Source organism: Nycticebus coucang, chromosome 4 (genome assembly GCF_027406575.1).
Source record: "Nycticebus coucang isolate mNycCou1 chromosome 4, mNycCou1.pri, whole genome shotgun sequence".
Taxonomy (NCBI): domain Eukaryota; kingdom Metazoa; phylum Chordata; class Mammalia; order Primates; family Lorisidae; genus Nycticebus; species Nycticebus coucang.
The window spans coordinates 144473932-144494965 of NC_069783.1; the positions used below are offsets into that span (position 1 = coordinate 144473932).

Sequence of the window (21034 nt, forward strand, 5' to 3'; positions counted from 1 at the left end):
AACCCAAATACCTAGTTTGTTTCAAGTTCACTTGAATTTTGTTATGTTTTGAGTGTTTGATTTAAAACCATGTCTACCCCAATATGTGAAAGAATTTCACAGACATGAACACAAGCAAAAGAAGCCAGACACAGCTAGATGTGTCCTATTTATGTGACTTACAGCAAAGACTGATCAATGGGGAAGGAGGGCACAAGAGTCCCCTTTGCCTGGCTGGGGTTGGGGACTGAAGTCCTCACGGAAGGCTGGGGAGCCTTTTGGGATGCTGGAAATCCTCTATATCTTTCTCTGATGGGAGTTATACAGGAGTCTGTGTGGGTGGAAAGGCAGAGTTTACTAAAAACACGGCAATAAAGTTGGACATAGATTAATTTTGTAAACCAATAGAGACTTTTTACTTTTTGTTTATAAAAACATTACCCTGTTGCTAGCATTCTCTGTCTCTGTAACTCGAAGCCACATGATTATTTCTTTCTTCCCAACATTTTATTATGAAAAATTTCAAACATATAATAATACTGAAAGAATTTCACTGGGGTCACCCAAATACCCATCCACCTGGATTTTATCAGTTAAAAGTTTACAGAATTTGCTTTATCAAAGATGCATTTACGCCAGCAGTTTTGCTTTTTGGATTTTTTTTTTTTTTGGTTTGTCCTCAGAGCCAGGTACTGAACTATCAGATCATGACATAGGTTGATCCAGTTATTGGATGGGATTTAGGTCATCAGGGGAGGTTAGTGAGTCCCACTGTGTGATGGCGAGACTGGGAGCTGGGCTGCCAACCTGAACACGGTGGCTTGGCTTTGCTGTATTCTCTCTCATCATTGCAGTTAAGTCTTATCCATGACTATATTCTCTCTGTACCATTTAAAGTGTTTTCCAAACTGCAAAAATCAAAGATCAGTATATAGGCAAAGCAAAAGCAGAGTTTATCATTTTTTTCTACTGTGTCCTATTTAGGATGACAACAATTTTTATTTCCTTTCAGTGAACATGCTTTGAATTCATTGTAAATCTCTCCTGCCAGGAGGTGACTTGCACTATCACCTTTCCCAGCACGGGGTATTCACTGAGAAGGAGATGCGGTTCTATGCCACGGAGATCATTCTGGGGCTGGAGCACATGCACAGTCGGTTCGTGGTTTACAGAGACTTGAAGGTGAGGTCAGTCCACACTCACTCTGTGTGGTGGGTGTTGTGTGAGCAGTCCTCTAGGAGTACGGTCCTCTGTCACTCCCATCCTCGACCCCCTCGCCCCCAGGTCAGCCCCAGTGAAGCCATTGTGTGTGTGTTGTCGGTCTCCTCCAGGCCACGCTCTGCAGGGAGTGGGGCAGGCCCGTCCTCATCCTTGTCAAACCCTCGGTGCCGGCTACAGTGCCCAGAACAGCCCACGCACTGAGGAATACATGTTAGTGGATTAATTATTGACTAACCTTGTCATGTCTCCGTGTACAGAGATAAACACGTAAAGAGCAGGTGAGCCAAGGCATGGAATGGTTGCGTGCAAAGCTAATTGGTGAGGGGTACATTGCTTGTGGGTCGACCGGCAGGCTTAGAGGTTTATGTTGTTTTGAGATTGCCTTAAAAATCATTAATGAGTTTGTAGATCCCTGAGCTATATAACTTCTGACTACTGTATTTGGGTTGTTGTTCTTGTCCTGTGTAAAAGCGCATTGTCTGCAAAAGTAATGAAATAATAGTATTCTGAGTTTTTCTATTCCATACCTTGGTTCTGAGTCCTACATGAGGAGAGAGTTGGGACTTGCTTAATACATCCCTGGTGTCACTCATCTGGCTGTGATGGCCAATAGCCTGAGACAGGGATGGAGTTAAAAGGGACCTTGACAAATTATACAAATGATTATAGAAATGATTGTGTAAATGTACAAATAATAATGTGAAGAAAATGGTAAGAGTGACAATTTCCCAAAAGGATGAGAGGACTCCAAGAGAATGTGTTTTCAAACTTTTATTTAAAATTGGGATCCTCGCTGGGGCGTTGTGGCGGGCACCTGTAGTCCCAGCTACTCAGGAGGCTGAGGCAAGAGAATCGCCTAAGCCCAAGAGCTGGAGGTTGCTGTGTGTTGTGTGATACCACAGCACTCTACCAAGGATGATAAAGTGAGACTCTGTCTCTACAAAAAATAAATAAATAAGTAAATAAAATTGGGATCCACAGTGGCCAACTAAAATATACAGATTATGTTCATTTCTTTAAGGAGCTAACACGTCATGATTGCCTTTTTAAGGTTACTTTCAAAAATACTATAAAAATTACATTGTATTTTTGATTACATTATTTTGTCACAAAATACTTTGTAAATTTTAAAGTTTTCTGCAAGGTTAAAGAATTAGTCCCTTAGTTTTCCTGTAGCACTTTTTATGCTCATGAGAAAATGTATATTTTTATTGGATTAGAAATTAGACATTGGTTGGCATACTTCATGCGAGTATTGCAGAAGAATAAAATATACACTGAAGGCCTGCGAAGTGCTATTATAATACACTCTAATTTAAATCTATAACCGGTTTCTAATCATCTTTATGCTTCATTTTTATTTTCTAAGCTATCTAGTAGGCAGTGGTATTATTTAATTTCTATTCAAACTTAATTCTAGTCACTCATTATTATTCATGCTTCAATTTTATAATAGCTTGCCATTATCTTTATTTCAAGCAAAACAATAGTTGATCTCCAGCAGAAAAATATTATTAGGATGACTATAATTCAATGTATATTAGAGAGAGGAGCTTTGTTTTCCATGATTATGATGACTAAATCTAATCTTAATGGATACATTTCATCAGAGTTGTGGTCAAAATCATATTTGGTCATTGATGCAGTACCCTGATGATGCACTAATGAACAGAAAATGACATTTATTAGGATTAGTGTGGCATTGTGGAATATTTTGATTTATTAGGTCGGTATTTATGCATTCTTGAAAGATTCCTTTCTGTTCTGTGCTTCACAGCTTCATTCTTAGAAGTCCATGTGGTTCACATAAGCTGAAATTGGTAGACCCCTTCCCGGGGTCGAGAGGCACACTCACTCTGGCTGTGCTGCGGGTCTCGTCCAGGGAAAAGGAAATGCTCTTCACTCTGGTGAACTGTGCTCTTACCCCTCCCATGTTTCTGCCTGGGTTTCATTTTCTGATGAGCAGAGTCCCTCACCTTTGTCATTGCCACTTTTCCTGCTGAAGTTCACATGAACAATATTCTGAGTATCATGAGAAAGATCACACCCTACTTTGGTGCGATCGTCTAAAGCTGTAATCCATGTTTAGGAACAAAGCTATGATAAACCATTACTGTTTTAAGTATCTGTACTTGTATTTTTCAAAGTCCCTGTGGCATTTGGGGAGCTCTCGAAGACCATACATTCTTTTTCTGTTTAGCCAGCAAATATCCTCTTGGATGAACACGGACACGTGAGAATATCAGATCTTGGTCTGGCCTGCGATTTTTCCAAAAAGAAGCCCCACGCGAGCGTGTAAGTAGTGCATTGGTTCTGTCCACTGTTGTTTCTCTGCTGCCACTCGTTTATGCAGGCAGACGCTGGTTGGCCATTTGTTCCCTCTTTTTTCTCACGCTCGCAGTGACTTTTCATATGACCCCAGGTCAGGGGAAGACCCACCATTGCAGGTTGTGCGGGAGGAGATACGAGCAGTGTGCTTTCTGTTGGTGTCTACAGGGAGCACAAATTGACCACAGTGTAACAGAACCTGCTCAGGTTGAAAAGAGTCAGGCCTCAGCCAGAAACTCAAATTTCATGCTGCCTGTGTGACCCTAAGTCAGTCATTTAACCTGTTTGAACTTCAGTCTTTTCATCTATAAATAGAGGTAGTAATAAATTTGCCTGCAAGTTGTCATAGGATAACCGGAAGACCTTGTGGCTAGGAAGGTGCAGAGGAAGCTACATAGATCTCTCCAAGGGCCGTCCTCGGGGCCAAGGGTGTCTCTCCCCGTCTAACGTCCCTTCTTTTTCAAAAAGCCTTTTCTTTTTTCCTTCTTTCCTTCACCCCCTTCTTTCCGTTCCTTCATTCCCTTCCTTCCTTCCCTGTCCTCTCTTCTTTTCCTCCCTTTCCTTCTGGTCTCTTCCTCCCTCCCTTCCTTCCCTTTCTCTTTCTCCTTCTCCCTCTTTCTCGCTCTTTTCCTTTTCTTTCCTTTCCCGTCCCTTCCTTTCCTTTTCCCATCAGGATCTCTCCACCCATACTCCTGCCCCTCACTGTTTTTGTTTTTTTTTTAAATTAAGCCAACCATCTATTTGCAGTTCAGACGTTTAGCCCGGGCCGTGTTGTTAGCTGTGGGTATTGCACCAGTCCTCTGAGTGACCGCCAGACATCACTCCTGAGGTCACAGTCCTCAGCCAGCACTTGACAGTTTGGTGGACCCTGAACTGATTCTGGGCCAAAATGCTGGCCCAAAGACTTCCCTTGAACCTGGTGTTGTTAAAAAGACACCGGGACTGTAAGCTCTCCCAGGACCCTGCAGGAGCAGAACAGAATACACACAGGTTTTCATTTCTGTCTCCTTGGTATCAGATGCTCTGGATGGAAAATGTGAACATACATGCAGATTGTAGAAACACAGGCAACTTTTGCTTTATTTTGTTTTTTTAAATGTCTCCTCCTTAGCACCGAGTCTTTTAAAATTACATTTTATTGTACATCTTGAGCTAACATTCATTTCTGTGTTGAATGGTCTTGAGGAAACTCCCAGGAGTCTCATTTCATGCAGCCATGCAGAAAATAAACTGTAGATCCTTCTCTTTGTGTAACTAGGAGTAAAGTGGTTTTGAATTACAATACTTTCCAAGGGACTGCACCAAATCAAAATAGCCTTTTAAAGCTCTGACCAAATGTTAATAAAAATAGCACCATTTCTGTAAACATATTTCTCTTTCTCTGCAGGATCTGGGCTATTGTGATAAAAGCATTAACATTTTGCTAGCACTTTACAGTTATTAGGCCAGAACCTGTGGTTGTATAAGCTTCTCTCAGGGAGTTCTTCAGACATTTTTAAGAGAGTCATTTGAATTTCTAATGCCCTAGCTATTTTGTATGCTAATTCCTTCAATTTAGTATAGTCATAACTAAGTATGGATCCAGGAGTTCATAAGAGTTAATCTTCCAAAGGAATTAATTTCCAGATATGGACTTATATGTTTCCTAATAGGGCCTAGCTCACTTTTTACTGTAATTCCCATGTTAGCTTTGAATGGTGGGCTATTCCTTTGCCTACCCCTGAAGGTGTTTGAATACCATCTATAAGAGGGTAGAAATGATAAGGTTGGTTTCTGTTTTCAAGTGAAGTCAAGGAGGCCACTACTTAAAAAAGATAAATGCACAGTGAAATACAATAGAACCTCTGTATGCTGACTACCCAGGGGACTGTAACAAACTGGTCAACATACAGTGGTGGTCAACAGAAGGAAATGGGCCTACTGTACTGATGCATGTATGTGGTGCATGTCCAGTCTAAGAAATTTAGGTCAACTTAAGGGGGGTGGTCAGTACAGGGAGACAACTATGGAGGTTCTACTGTGCTATAGTTTTAAAAGAAGGAGGCATTTTGTGGTTAAGAACAAGGACTTTGGAGTCAATAGACCTGGATTTGAATTCCTCTTCCAAGTTGCATGAGCCTCTTTTGTTCCCTTCTATGAAGAGGAGGGGACAATGCCCTTTATCTCGTATGACAGCCCTGAGGGCTAAGCCAGGTAATTTACTCAGCAAGACAGTGTCACATCTGTGTGTGCCAGGTGCTGCTAATGCCACAGTAAGAACTGATCCCGACCTCCTGGAACTAGAAGCCCTGAGAACTGTGTCCGTTAAATGACCAGCGTCTGGGTGGTGGCAGTGCTGGCAGCGTCCACAGTGTCATTGGCTGAATGTCGGTTGTCCCAGGGATGCATAGCTAACTGCTTTGAATGTGTTCTCTTCACAGAAATCCTATAAATCACAGGTATTATTATTCACTTTTTATGGCATGGAAATTGAGGTTCAGAGAAATTAAATAACTTGAACCACATCACCTAGCTGGTGTACTGTGCGGCTAGAATTACAATCCAGGTCTGTCTGATTCCAAAGCCTGTGCTCTTTATGTCTTACAGATGAATTCCCTGAGGCTTTGAAATGATCTGCTTAGTATTAGATTAAAGACTTTTGGCCAGAATTTCACCCTGAACTTGGTTTCTCAGCTCTTTGCAAAGCTACAGACGTGATTCTTGGACTTTATCTAGAAAGTAGGCTATAACAAAGTACTGTTATAGTTGAGGCTTCTGATTTGGATTATCCTTAATCCATTTAATGTTAGAACCACAAATTATTGTAAACTAGAACTTAACTGTGGAGTAGCTATGACAAATCAAAGGAAAACTTGGGGAGTTGAGCAGATTGTCAGTGACTAATTTGAGTTACTAACTTATTTTGTCTAAGAACACAAAGCTGTGTCTTGTGTCCTAGTGTCGTAAAATGTTCAGGTGTTCATTCAGTATTAATAGTAGTATAAATCTTTAGCAGAATGTTTCAGGAAGCATTAGTAACTGTCGTGTAGGCAGAATCAGGAAACTGCAGCAGCAGGCGGCCCAGTGTTTGGGGTTAGTTGTGTCCAGTGTTAAGCATGGACACTGATTCGTGTTCACTTACTTTGTCCTTGTACATGTGAATATCTTTCCATTCCAGAATTGGGATTTGATCCTAAGAATTACAGGTTAAAAGGTGACCACAAAGGGCCTGAGTAAGCAACATTGAACTTAAACCTTCATGGAAAAATGGTCTGATGCCCCTCATAGGAATCCTCATGCTTGTGCTGAAGGGCTTAATGCCCTTACACCATCAGTCTTTAAATTCCAGATGACAGAGCCTTGCAGAGTGCTAGACCTGCCTTAATGGACCAGCTCCCCCTTTCACCATTTGATACAACTCTCAAAATACACCTTTTCGAGTGAGACAGAGTACTGATCCTGCTGGTGATCCAGGATCATTTATTCTGAGTAGATGTATACTGTCTCTGAGCATAAGTGAGTTAAAATTGATTACACTGAGAATAGAGATTAAAATCTCCAGCGTGGAGTTCTTCTTTTGCACTAGCCCGTGACATATGTGCAGTCCTCGCGTTAGCCCTGAGAGTAGAGATGTTACCTTATCACCCATGTTATTGATGAAGGATGAGGAGCTGTGGGGCGCACCGATAATGGCGTTGGCAGGGCCGGTGGGGGAGCTGTGTGCTGCCTCTGGCTCCTCACACTGGGGCAGGCCTGCTCAGCCCTCTGAGGAAGGCTGGAGAGTGGCAGACAGGGAGGATTATACATAAAATGCCTCTCCACTCACATGATTGTCTCAACTTCCCAAAAATCATCTTGACTGTAAGCTTAGTGCTGGGTCCTTTGAATTTTAGCAGCTTTTCAGACCTGACACGTGATGGCTCCACTGCATGCACTGTGGGCTCACACACCACTGCTTCTCCACCCCAGGGGGCCTGTCCCTGACTGTGATCCCCGACCTGTAGCCTGTGTAAGCTCAGGCCCTCAGCATGGGGGGTGGTGCTGTGCAGGCTTGGGTGTCCTTGGCACTGCAGTGCGGTCTCCTGCCATTGTCCTTACCCCTCTACCCAGGAGCCCTTTAAAGGGCAGGAGAACGTTTTCTTCACAACTGCAGTAGAGAAGTAGAGATTCAGATGTTATCTCCTAGACACTGGAACTTGCATTTTTCATATTTATTTCTTATGGTAATTTACTTATGTCCATTCACATATACTAGTGAAGGCAAAAAAGATTTTTATTTCCCCTTCTGGATGTTCAAGGACTCATGTCTGCATGGCAGCAAAACTGTCCCCTATGAATGACACACTGTGTTGTACGAGGCAGGCCTGCTCTGATAACTGCGTGTACGCTCTTTTTTCCCTAGTGGCACCCATGGGTACATGGCTCCCGAGGTGCTGCAGAAGGGGACAGCCTACGACAGCAGTGCTGACTGGTTCTCCCTGGGTTGCATGCTTTTCAAACTTCTGCGGGGGTGAGTGAACTGCATCCTTTAGTGCTGTCATCATGGCATGGACTGGGATGAAAATTGAGACTGTTTAGAAATAATCAGACCCTGTTGTTTTAAATCACATGATGATCTTTAAGCCACATGCTAATCTGAAAGAGTCTTTCTGTTCCTACGGGAGAGAGTTACTTTCCCACAAGCTGCCGGATAAACGCTTATGACTTAATACTGTTATTCCATATCATGTAGGAATCAGAATACCTTTAAATCTAAAATAAGATTGCTTCGAAATACTTTCATTGCTAAGCCATGTTCTGGGAATAAGTATTACTTCGAAATGTGGATAACTGAAGAAAATAGGTTAGTTTTTTTTTTCTCCCTTAGAAATTAATTATTCATGATTCTCTTGTGAGCTTAAAGCATTTTGAAAGTTACCAAAAAAAAAAAAAAAGATAAAGACCACAAGTGAACCCCTTTTAAAAGTTTTCATTTCTTGATAAGCATGCTAAAATCAATTTGCGTTTTTAAAGCAAATATGTTTGACCCTTGTTCTTTTTTTTTTTTTTTTTTTTTTGGTTTTTGGCTGGGGCTGGGTTTGAACCTGCCACCTCCGGCATATGGGACTGGCACCCTACTCCTTGAGCCACAGACGCCGCCCTGACCCTTGTTCTAAACTACTGAAGATGATGAAATAGAATGGAAGAGATTCTGAGAAGAGAGCCCTCTCAAAATGTGTCCTGCTGTTGAGCACTTGATAGTTACGTTAATGTTTCCATTAATTTTAAGACTTTTAGTTAATTTTAATGAAGAGTTTAATTTTTTATGTTTTAATTAATATTTATATATTTTTAATGTTTTAATTAATATGAGGGTACAATATTTAGGTTACATTGTTCTCGCTTCCAGGGTAAAGTTCCATTTGTCAAAAAGTCCCTCATGAGAGTTTAATTTTTTTAAAAGTTTGTTTTAATTCTTTACTCATAAAGATACATAAAGCACTTTATATTAAGATTCCCTAGCCAAGATTTTCCTTTTAATATTTTCTTTTTTTTTTTATTGTAGAATCATATCTGTATACATTAATGCGATCATGGGGCACCATACACTGGTTTTATAGACCGTTTGACATATTTTCATCACACTGGTTAACATAGCCTTACTGGCATTTTCTTAGTTATTGTGTTAAGACATTTATATTCTACATTTACTAAGTTTCACATGTACCCTTGTAAGATGCACCACAGGTGTAATCCACCAATCACCCTTCCTCTGCCCATCCTCCCTCCTCTCCCTCTCCCCCTTACCCCCATTCTTAGGTTATAACTGGGTTATAGCTTTCATGTGAAAGCCATAAATTAATTTCATAGTAAGGCTGAGTACATTGGATACTTTTTCTTCCATTCTTGAGATACTTTACTAAGAAGAATATGTTCCAGCTCCATCCATGTAAACATGAAAGAGGTAAAGTCTCCCACACACACAGGCCCAACAGTTTGTGGAACGTCTCAGTTTCCATCAGAGAGTCTAATTGAGCACCCTGCACCCTGGTCTTGCGTCTTGCACATCCTGAAGAGAGGCTAAGTTCCTTATTCCACCCCCCCAAACGAGGGTCTGAGCACCCTCTCTGTTTCCTCGGGGCTCTGATAATCCAGTTGTTCTCTGCTCACCATATGCACTTGGGATCTAAAATTGTATTATTGCTTAGAAAGTCAGGTTCTGTTATTCCTTAATTGAATTATTGTATTTGTGGAGCCTGGATGGCCTTAATTCATGTCGTCAGTCAGACTAGCTGACCTAATTAGAGAGTTTATGGCAGACAAACCAGAGAAAGTAATTTCCCCTGTGAGACACTGTTCTCTCCCATGGAGTCACTTGTAGGCAGTTCAGGAAGATACCCCAGAGTCTTTGTTTCAGATCTCTGCAGGAGATATGGTTGGAGATGCAGAATCCATGCTTACAGGATTTGGAGATGATTAAAGGAAACTGTAGCAGCTTGCCTTTCAGTGTAAAACTCCACAGTAAAGTTTAGCAGGGGACTCTGCAGGGCTTTACATTCAGGGCTTGGCTTACTTCTTTGTTACTCTAATTGTTAGGAAGTCCTTGCATAAAGGCTGGGGAGGTTTTAGCATAACACTTTTATTTTTTAAAAAGATTTTGAGGGTTTTGTTGAATTATTAACTTTGTGTGATCCAACGGTGTGGTTTGTGGCTAATAAAACAAATTCAGTCGGCTATAATTCACAGTTAGAGAACTGAATTGGAAGATGTTAATTCCTTTGTGAGGCCTTGATTGGAGATTCTGTTCCCTGTGACTTGAGAAGAGCCTTGGAGGACAGAAGGACAAGCAGGGAATTGTTGTGAGGATGAGACAGGATTGGGGGAGGGTGAGAAGAGAATGGTGGGAGAGCTACATAAAGTATAGTTTATGTGGAAAGCGGAGCACAGAACTTAGGGGAGCCGGAGTGGTTGGCTTCAGCAATGGGCAGGGCATCTTGTTAAAGGGATCATATTCATGCTGTAAGGCACCAGGAGGCAGGCATTTAAAGGGGATAAACGGTTGCAGTCTGATACAAGGATGTTTGTTCAAGCCATTTGGGCTACCCAGTAAAGGAGCACCCTGCCTCCCAAATAGCAAGCTCCTCGAGCTCCTCGTCACTGTCTGGTGGCCAGTTAGTTATTGAGCCTGAAATAGAAGGACTCCTTCTAGTGCATGACTGACGGGGTTGGATGCATCTTCCCCAATAAGATTCTTATGTCATTCTTTCAATTATTTGTTCAACAGTCATTCTCAGACAGGATATAGCACTAAAAGAGAAAGAAATTTTTTGACCTAAGTGATTTAAATTATATTTGATAAGCATTTATTGAGTACTTGCAATATATAAGGGATGGTGCTTGATGCTGTGAGGGAAGGAAGGAGAAAAGGAGAGAGAAGGATGGATGGAAGGAGGAGGGTGGGAGGGAGTTAGGGAGATAGGAAGAAGCTGCAGTTAGTCTTTCAGGAAGGGGCAGTCTGAGAGAGTAGATGATGCACACAGGGACCATGAGCTGTGCAGCGATGCTCTGGAGAAGCACGTGTGGGAGAACCTGGGAGCAGGGCTGATGGAGGTGGTATGCCATTTGGGAGTAGACTCTGAAAGACAGATGGGATAACAGAGCAAAGGCAAGGGCAGGGAGTACACATGTCTTCCCTGTTTCTTAAGAGGGGCATAGTGCTGAGAGAGAAGGCTGAGAAGCCTATCTTGGGGCTGGGTAGACCCAGGATGCCATACTGTGGGGTTGGGCTTTTATCCTCGAGGTCCTAAGGACCGGACACCGTTAAGCAGACTAGCAGTGTGTTAAGATGGCTCTGGTGGCAGCTTGGAGCACTGGAGGGATGGTGGCAGTAGGCAGGCCTGAGCGCCTGGGCACAGGCAGTGACTGGGTTGGATGTGACATAACAGTGCTGTAGAATTTGAGGCACTGGGAAATGTTCCAAGGGATTTGTGGGGTGGCTGGTTTTGGAGATTTGTTGTTGTCATTTTCTGTTTTTTTATAGGTCCTTGGATGGGGAAGGATAGGAGTTAAAAATGGTGTCAGTTCAGATTTACGACAATTCAAGATAATTTGCAGTATCATCACCAAAGTCAATAATTGTGAAATTTCAATGGTTCTGATTAAACCCATGTTTATAGAAGGCCCTTGAGAAGCAAAGCCCTGTGATGGGGTCAGCAGGAGATGGGACTGCCCACAGGAGGCTTCACTCTCTCAGCTTCACGGAGGGAATAGGACCTGATCTGCTTCCTTGCAGAGCTGTGTGTGGGAAAAGCTCAATGATACGTCCGTTAGCATCCTGTGTAGAATGCCACGGCCCTGGCCGGTGTCTTTTCTCAGGCACAAGGGGCCTAAGAAACTGACGTGGATGGGGGAGGAGGTTGAGTGGGCAGTGGCTGGGTAGAGCCTCCGGGTGCAGGCTCTGGGGGTTGCCTGTCCCCTCTGCATCCTGGTGCTCTTCTGGGGTGCCCGTCCTTAACCCCAGTGGGCACTGGGAAATGCTTGGAGATAATTTTGGTCATCATAACTTTGGGAGGGGCTGTTTCTGGCATTTAGTAAGTAGAGAGCAAGGATGCTGCACAGGACAGCCCCCAGGTGTTCTGACAAAGAATTACCCAGCCCCAAATGCCAACAGTGCAGAGGAGGTTGAGGAGCCCTGCTGTACAGCCAGTACCCCTCCTCCTCCCACACTGGAGTAGTGAGGTGGAGCCAGCAGTCACCAGTGGTCTTTTTGCTTTTATATTCTGTGATTTAATAAGTTAATACTCCTTGCACTGACCAGTGTGTCCCACTGCTCTGCCTAAGCACTCTAAGCACTTTTCTGCATACCTCATTTTGTCTTGACACCCCAGAACAGTGTTTTTCAGCCTTTTTTTTTTTAAATATTTCTCACGGCGCACTTGAACCTATAGTTAAACTTCCACGGCACACTTAAATTATGTTGATTAAAAAAAGAATTAAAAAAAAAAGAATATACTTACTTTGCTTTGAAATTCTTTTCAAAATAATTTAATTAATCTTTAAAAATTTTTGTGGCACACCTAAGATGGTGCCCTGGCACGCCATTTGAAAATCACTGCCCTAGAACACCACAAGGCACTCATCTGGACAGGATAGAGTAGTTAAGCTTGAGAAGGTGTTTTGATTTTCAAGATTCATACACCATATTTTTGGGTGCTGGTCACTACTTCCATTTCAGATGACCTTGAGCATCTGTGTATGAAGATACGTCCATGTTGCAAATCTGTGAAGTTGCCATCATGGACCTTCAGCCTATATTTAAGATGTTGGTTAAGGAAAAGAATTGATATGACAACAGCTTTGATCTCAAGCTAGTCACCATTCATTGTCCATCTATAGAAGTGTCAGACCTAGGGAGAGATCCTGGGTGGTAGCCTGGGGAGAGCTGAGTGCTGCCTGAGGTTATTAAGTGTGTTCTGTGTAGGGAAAAAAGGAAAGTTTATAAATATTTGGCAGCTATTAGCTTAGGTTCAAAACACATATTTAATATAACACGCAATCACTTTGGTATTCTAAAATTAACTTTTGATGGGAGAGTTTTTAATCTCTCATAATTACAGGTGTATTGGGTTGTTTGGTTTTTTTTTTGCAGTTTCTGGCCTGGGCTGGGTTTGAACCTACCACCTCCAGCATTTGGAGCTGGCGCCCTACCCCTTTGAGCCACAGGCGCCACCCTGGATGTATTGTCTTTTTACACTCATTGTTTCCCTGTGAATATGGTACACTCACGTGGGCTGGGCATGCATGCTTCCCCATCGTTTATACTCCCTTGAATAGTTTCCCAGCTCACTGGGGAGAAATGTGCAGCTGTCTCACTCTATCCGTAGTTCAGAAAGCCACACTTGACCACTGCACATGTGAATTCTTTTCCCACAACATTCCCCGATGTAGCCAGAATGTTGCATGTGGTGTTGGAGAACTTGGCTTTGCCTTGTGAGCTGTTGCCAGGCCTGTTGCTGTTGCCTATTTAAAGCAGACTGCATCAGGGAGCAGCTGCGATCACACAGGATCTGCGGGCACCACGTGCCTCCCTCAGAATGGAGATTATTACTACCGTAGGTTTTCTTTAACATTTTCCAAAATAGAAACCAAGTCTTTGGCTTTGTTCACAAAGAATAATCAAGAACACATTGGAAACAGATGCATGTCAGGATTTTAACTGGGAGACCAGACTGTCTTTGCGCTGCAGCACAGAATGAAGGGGCTGGAGAGCATTTTCCCATCATCTCTTACTGGGCCGGACATGGAATCGCTATATTTGTAATGGAATTTGTAGCAGTAGGGCCCATGTGCTGGAAGTGTTTTTGGCACCAGTGACTCTAACTCCAGTACTGTCACAAGCCTCTCTGTAGTCTCAAGAAAGACTTTTTAAATTTAGCAAAGAGTGTTTGTGTCAGAGCACAGCAGGCCTCCTGCAAGGTCAAGGCACAGCCCTTTCCTTCCTGCATCAGATGCAAGGACACGGGGTTGCGTGCAGGAGTGGGGTCCTCCAGCTTTGCACACAGGCGACAAGTCCAGAGGATTTGCCAGAACACAAGGAGATCGTCGTCACTTAATCTTTTTTTAGATATTAAGGACCATCCTGGGGTAGAAACAGCTGTTAGATAGAGACTAAGATTTTAATAAGATTTAATAAACTCTTATTTCTTTTCTCTGGAACTATAAGCATGTTAATATTTCTATGGATTCTGTGTAAAAAAGAATGATATGAGTGTTTTTTTAATTATATTATTTTTATATGTTTTTATAGCCTATATGCTTTTTGTTTCTTTTTCTGAGAAGAATCTTTCTTTCTTTCTTTTTTTTTTTTTGGTTACAGTTTTTGGCCGGGACTGAGTTTGAACCCACCACCTCTGGTATATGGGGCCAGTGCCCTACTCTTTGAGCCACAGGCACCATCCAATCTTTCTTTGTCATCCTGGGTAGAATGCAATGGCATCATCATAGCTCATGACAACCTCAGACTCTTGGGCTCAAGTGATCCTCTTACCTCAGCCTCCTGAATAGGAAGGACCACTTTAAATGTAGTAATTATACATTTTATTCCTTGGAAACAAGATGAAAAGAATATTTTCAATCAAAACCTATTTTAAAGATTAGCCCATGCTTGCTTGGTGCTAGTTTACCTTTCAATTTTTTTTTTTCAAATTAATGTTTTTAAAAGGTGGAAATTACTTTTTTCATCACATGGAAAGGAAGAAAATAAAGCATTAGAGTGCCCTCTTTTGTGCAAAAAAGAAAATTAAAGTGTTTAAGGCTGTGAAATGCCATAATCTCTTCAAAAGGTGGTTAATGCATAACTTAATTAATTCAGCAGGATGACCAGTTCAATAGCAGTCAGTAGCAGTGCCGGGAGGGATAAGTGGAATTTTAATTTTTTTTAGAATTCTCTTGATTCATATGTTCCACAGTCTAATCCATTTTATGGAGTTAATATTAAAATATTTTACATAATATCTTGCCTCAGATTATGTCATGTATTTCCTGTAGATAAATGTGCAGGATTAGTCACTTTATTGGCATGTCTTATTGTAAGAAAATGCTGTCATCTGTATCTCTTCATTAATCGTCAGATAAGTAAATAAATATGGCCACGGTTTTCTAATTTGCATATTTAATAGTATCTTTCAATGATAAGAGTTCCTTTAAACGCCAACTTCTCTAGAAAGCTCCAGAGTTTTAAAAACATGCTAATAAACAGTAAGAGTAACGGGATGTCCCAAAGGCCACCATACATACATAGGGAAAATGGGAAATTGTAGCTAAAGATTCCTTCATTTACAAAATATTGATTACAAAATTTTACAAAATATTTCTCTATGTATTGACATAGAAATATACAAAATAAAATAGAACACAAGTCTGTTGATTTTCCCTTTGTATGGTGACCTTTGGGATACTCTGCAGTTTCCCAAGTAGACAGTTTATAAACTAAGAGTCAGCTGTACTGATTTCACAGATGGTTATCAGGTAGCTCTTACATACTGCCAGTTTTGCCCTTCACTTCTGTGAAGAGGATGTGGCAGGATCCCCATTTTACAGTTAAAGAAATTGATGCTGAAGGTTTATATCTGGCTCACAGCCAGTAAACATCCAAGCTACCACTTGACCCCAGCTTTTCTGACCAAAGTCTGGGGCCCGGCACAGGTAAAACATGAGTGAGCGATGGTAAGAGGGACTTTACCTAACGAATGTGATCAGTGTAACGTGGTTTCTTGTACCCTCAATGAATCCCCAACAATAAAAATAAATAAATAAATAAATAAATAAATAAATAAATAAAACATGAGTGAGCTCTTGAACTTTGGAGGAGCTGCTGGTGCATGATTAGTTTATCTCGGTTTTCGTCCCAGGAAAGTATTGCTTAAAATTGCTGGTTTCTAAGTGTGAACTGTGTTTACCTTGATCATGTTGGGTTGTTTGAGAGACCAATATTTACACGTATTGTTCTGAAAAAAAAAAGAAATATAAAAGTTACTGTTAGTTCTCGCCCTCATATGACAAATGTTATATAAATGACTTTCATTTTTATGAGTACCTGTTGGCTAATTTTTTTTTCTAATGATATTTCAATTGGTAAAGCTTATTTTAGTGCAACAGTGTCATTGTCATAAGAATGAGGCAGTTCAAGTAAGATGTATTGCTCTTCTAGGACCTAATATATTTTTTCACTAGTTTTGCTCTGGATATGATAAATGTTTATGGCTTTTATATTTCTGTGGTTTTGAATGAACAGTGACAGGACATAATACTCAACTCAGTGATATGTGCTGAGTTATCAGATGCTGTATTTTAATAGAATGTTCTTAATTTCTGCAGTCACAGCCCTTTCAGACAACATAAAACCAAAGATAAGCATGAGATAGACCGAATGACCCTCACCGTGGTAAGGGAATTAAAACTTTATTCCTATCTGCAACATGATTTTTATGTTTCCTTCCATCAATAGTAAAATTGATATCACATAAATATGTATGAAACAAAGTAATATAAAAATATAATATGTAAATATAAAAATTTGCTTTCTTGAAACAAATAAATGAAGATACAATTCCTAAAAAAATTTCTAAAAGAAAAACTAATTTAAATAAATGCCAAGGCAAAAATCAAGATCTTGCTAATAAACACAATGAGAAAGATAGAAAATCGTGAATAGAACTACAGAAATCAAATAAAAGGAGAAATTACTGAGATGCAGAAGAATGAGGAGGCCTCCTCCTGGTTCTCCTGACCCGGCCCTCGCCTGCTGATTGATTTTACAACTGGTTAGTTTTATGTTTCTTAGAGTAAATATAATTCATAATGAAACTGCAGTTTTTTAATACTACTTTTATCCAAGAAGCAACCTTCAAATGTAGCTGGTTGTCAGGGCACTGTTTCTCTGAGTGGATTTTTGACATTATAATTCTTATTTTCCCCAGAATGTGGAACTCCCAGACTCCTTCTCTCCTGAACTGAAGTGGCTTTTAGAGGGCTTGCTTCAGCGAGACGTCAGTGAGCGGTTGGGCTGTCACGGAGGCGGGTAGGCCCCTGCTTCTGCCTTTCGGTATCTTTATCCCAAAAGTGAAATTAACTAATCATTAATACTGTATCTCAAAAATCATTCCTAGTCCTTAAAATCTTTCACTTTGACTTGAGGGGGGAAAATCACATGGGATGTATATGTTAAGTTGTCGTATGTGTTCTGTGATTAAGATGTCGAAGTCACTAACTTTTCAACTTCAAAAACTGACTTTGTAGATGATAGAACTGAATTCAAATATTTCATAGTCCATTTGGTTAAGTTGTAGTAATGATTTTTTTTTTTTTTTTAGTAATTATGGCAGATTGACATTCTGATCAGGTTGTCACATGGTTTCTTTCATGCATAACTGAGTAATTGTCATCTTACTCCCCTCCCCCCACAAAGAAACCTCAAACATGATGTCAGGAAAGCAAACAGTGTTCCGTACGAAACAACTGTTATCTGGCACATGTATGTATGGCTGATAAACAGTAGAACCTCCATAGTTGACCACGTCTCTTCAGGTACCACCTCCTCCAGTTGACCTAATGTGAGCAGATGTGCACCACGTGTCCATATCACACACTAGGCCCAGCCCTTATGCTGACCACTTCTGTCTGTTGACCAGTTTGTTCTGTTCCCTCTAGTCCCTCAAGTAGTCAACGTACAGAAGTTCTGCTGGATGTGTGTTCATGCGTTCTTAGAGTAGCATGTATGTGTGCGCACAGATTGTACGTGTATATATAGGTATAATATAGATCGTTAAATAATGTATTCATATGCATATTTCCTTATTTATCAATTTAGAAATCACCTACTCCTACTGTAATAGATAAAGATTTAGTTCACCCATTATTCTCTCTTCAGTCCTCCCTTTCCCCACCTCTGCTTTTGCTTCTTTTCTGCTTACCTTTGAATCTTTAAATTATAGACCTAACCAGTTGTGCCCTTTCCATTCTCTTCAGTCCCCACTTGACACGAGGATTTGGACATTCTTGTCTTTCATTGTCTTCTTCTCTCTCACCAATTTCTGTCATGTTAAATTTTATTTTTACATTATAATCTTGATAATGTTTATTCTATGATCATAATCAGTTATAATTAATCATTGTACTTTGCATATAGATGGATTTCAAAGGTTGCAAATGAAATGTCCATTACGGAGCTTCTATTTGGCCTGATAATATTTTTATACACATAACATATACATATATGTGTACACAAATATATGTAATAGATGCCATGTGATATGTATCTTAAAAGACAGTATCACAATTGTAGATTTTCATTTTTCCCCAGTTTCTTGTGGGGGATTCAGCCTACAGCTCCAGTGAGAACTGGGTGCTGTCTCTCTGTCTGCTGAACGTTGTCCCACTCAACACTCCGCCTTTTACTCTCTAGGTCTGACTCCACCATATACTTCATCCTCTGCCTTTTGGGCTTTCCTGGGTGCCCCTGCCCTTTTAACTAGAGAGCTTGTTCTCAACTCGGTAGGGAGAAGCCGTGTGAGTTAAAATGTCTTTCTGCTGTCTTCAAATTTGACTGATAGTCAGGCTAGATATAGAATTCTAAATTGGTAATAATTTCCCCCCAGAACTTTGAAGATACTGCTTCATTGTGTACAGGCAAACAGTCAGTGCTGGTCATGGAGCTCAGTTATTACTCCTGATGGCAGGAACTTAGAGTCCCTTTTGCTCAAAGACTCATGTTCTTCAGCTTGGAGAATACACTCATATTTCATTTATTTGACATTTCTTCTCCTCCATTTCTCTAAGGACTCCTGTTAGATTTATATTGGGATTTCTAGATTGGTCCTCTAGGTTCTTGGCCTGGTATATTTTCTGTATCTTGTTTTAATTCTCCTCCTCTCCCCTCCCCTGTCTTCTTTCTTTGTCTCATTCTGTCACCCAGGCTGGAGTGCAGTGATACTAGCGTAACTCACTGCAGCCTCCAACTCTGGGCTCAAATGATCCTCCCACCTCGGCTTCCCGAGTAACTAGGAATACAGGTGCACACCACTGCACCTAGATGAATTTTTATTTTTTTATTTTTTGTAGAAACAGGGTCTTTCTGTATCATGCAAGCTGGTCTAGAACTCTTGGGCTTCCTGCCCATCCTCCTGCCATAGCCTCCAAAGGGCTGGGATATAGGTGTGAGCCACCATGATTGCAGGTTTTACTTTCTGGTAGTTTAAATTTCCAACCCTTTCATTGATATTTTAAAAATAAGTCTTTAGAAGGTTTAATTTCTTAACAGTAGAATATTTCAGAGGTTTCCCTCCTGTTAGAATAAATAGTCAGCCACAGATATTTGGGGGGTTGGATGTGGGAGAAGGAAGTAATGGTATGTGTGGGTGTGCACGTGTGTACACGTATGTGTGCATGCAGGTCCAGGCCTGTGTTTCACCTGCAGCTACCCACAGTGATAAGGCTAAAACTCAGCACACTGGCTCTGTCCCTGGGGCAACACCTCTGCTTCCTTCTGCCATCAGGCGCCAGCCTTCCGTGCGCCCCTGTCTTATCTGCTGATGACCCTCTCTCGCTCTCTGTGGAGGACTGATGTCTCCACGTTCCTGTCAAAGCACTGCAGTGATTACTGGGAAGGGGCAAAGTTGTATGCTTGTGCTCTTTCGCGGGCGTGGACCCGAGACTTTTCTCTGGGGTATTTGCAATGGCTCAGACGTGTGTAAGCAAAACTTCTTGTTTAGATTTCCACGTTTAATGTGTAGATGATGATCAATCCTCACAAAATAGAGCAGAACAGGAAAATCATCTTAGTGTCTCTTCGGGAAATGCAAAGGGCCATCCTTTGCCTTGGATTCTTCCTTCATCTCGTGGATATCTGCGGGACACACACCAAGTGCCAGACACTGTCCTAAGTGTTGGGCTGAGGCTGTGTACAAGGCAGGCGTGGCCATCCAGTGGGATGGGTCCATGCGGGAGGGCTTCCAGGCAGGATCAGGCCTCCAAGGCACTGGGCCTGGTTGTGAGCTTTAAGAGAAGCCTTGGGAGAGTGTGAGCAGGGAGCGGTGAGCTCATTTAAGAAGATTATTTGTGCATCATATGAAGTGAGATGGGGCCACAGACTACAGGTAGGTAGACGTGGAGACCAGGATGAAGTAGGAAGGAGTCAGGTCTGACAGCTTCCAGGATGATTCCGGCCTGGCATGAGCAGGTGCAGCTCTGAAGGGGAAGCTTTTGGAGCACAGGACTTAGGGTGGTGCTTAAGACATAGATTTGGGAGTCATATCAAGGCAAATAAAGTCATTTAAACCCCAGGCTGGGCAAAATGCTCCGGGGAGTGACTGCAGGGGAAGAGTCCCCCGAGAGCCAGCTCTGGGCCCTATGAGCAGAGAATGCCCGGGGTGGCTGGGAGCTCACATTCCCCTGTGCTGGCTTGGCTTCAGAGTGTGCAGTTTCTGTTCTGTGTACACTGAGTCTTAATCATGACCTTCAAGAAAACGTGTTCCTTACATTTACAAAGGAGTTTATATGCACTGTATTATTCGATTCCCAGTTTGTTTCTAAGTAAATTATGTATATGTGGTGCTTCACATTCCTGACATTTTCCTATTACACCATTGAGCATGACTTGCAGACGTTTGCTGTAAATTTCTTTAAGGTGTAAACCTCCAAGTTAATTCTTATTTCAATTATGTTCTTATGACTGTGGAATTATTGCATGTGTGTGTACCTATATCTGTGCAAACTTATACGCTGTCTTAAACCAAAATAAACACCCCAAATAAACGGTCATATGGGATAATATTCCTAGGTGTAACAGACAGCAGTTCTAAACATCACAGGGTTTCCTCTGCTGCTATGAAGGAAATATTTTCCTTGCTTTCTTAAAGAACTAGAAATAATTGTCCCTCTGTGTTCTTAATAGGAGACAATTTTCACAAAATACTTGGGGAGTCAAAAAAATCTATACACGTTTTAAGAGATGTTATCTATGTGTTACTTTTTTAAGTTGAATTATGGTAGC

At 41.4% G+C, this 21034-nt stretch overlaps 1 protein-coding gene across 12 annotated transcripts in view; it reads left to right on the forward strand.

Moving 5' to 3' along the window:
* The window catches only part of GRK3 (G protein-coupled receptor kinase 3), a 180581-nt gene that overhangs the window by 140309 nt on the left and 19238 nt on the right, over positions 1 to 21034 (forward strand). For 11 of the 12 annotated variants that reach the window (XR_008379552.1, XR_008379553.1, XR_008379551.1 and 8 more), the window contains 5 exons: positions 1031 to 1161; positions 3401 to 3495; positions 7910 to 8017; positions 16363 to 16429; positions 16965 to 17065. Coding sequence is in view for 9 of the 12 variants with exons in the window: in XM_053588388.1 (XP_053444363.1) it covers positions 1031 to 1161; positions 3401 to 3495; positions 7910 to 8017; positions 16363 to 16429; positions 16965 to 17065 (502 nt within the window). In the remaining 3 variants the exon portion in view is untranslated. The remainder of the gene's footprint in view (positions 1 to 1030; positions 1162 to 3400; positions 3496 to 7909; positions 8018 to 16362; positions 16430 to 16964; positions 17066 to 21034) is intronic. The other variant, XM_053588390.1, reaches the window with a different exon arrangement.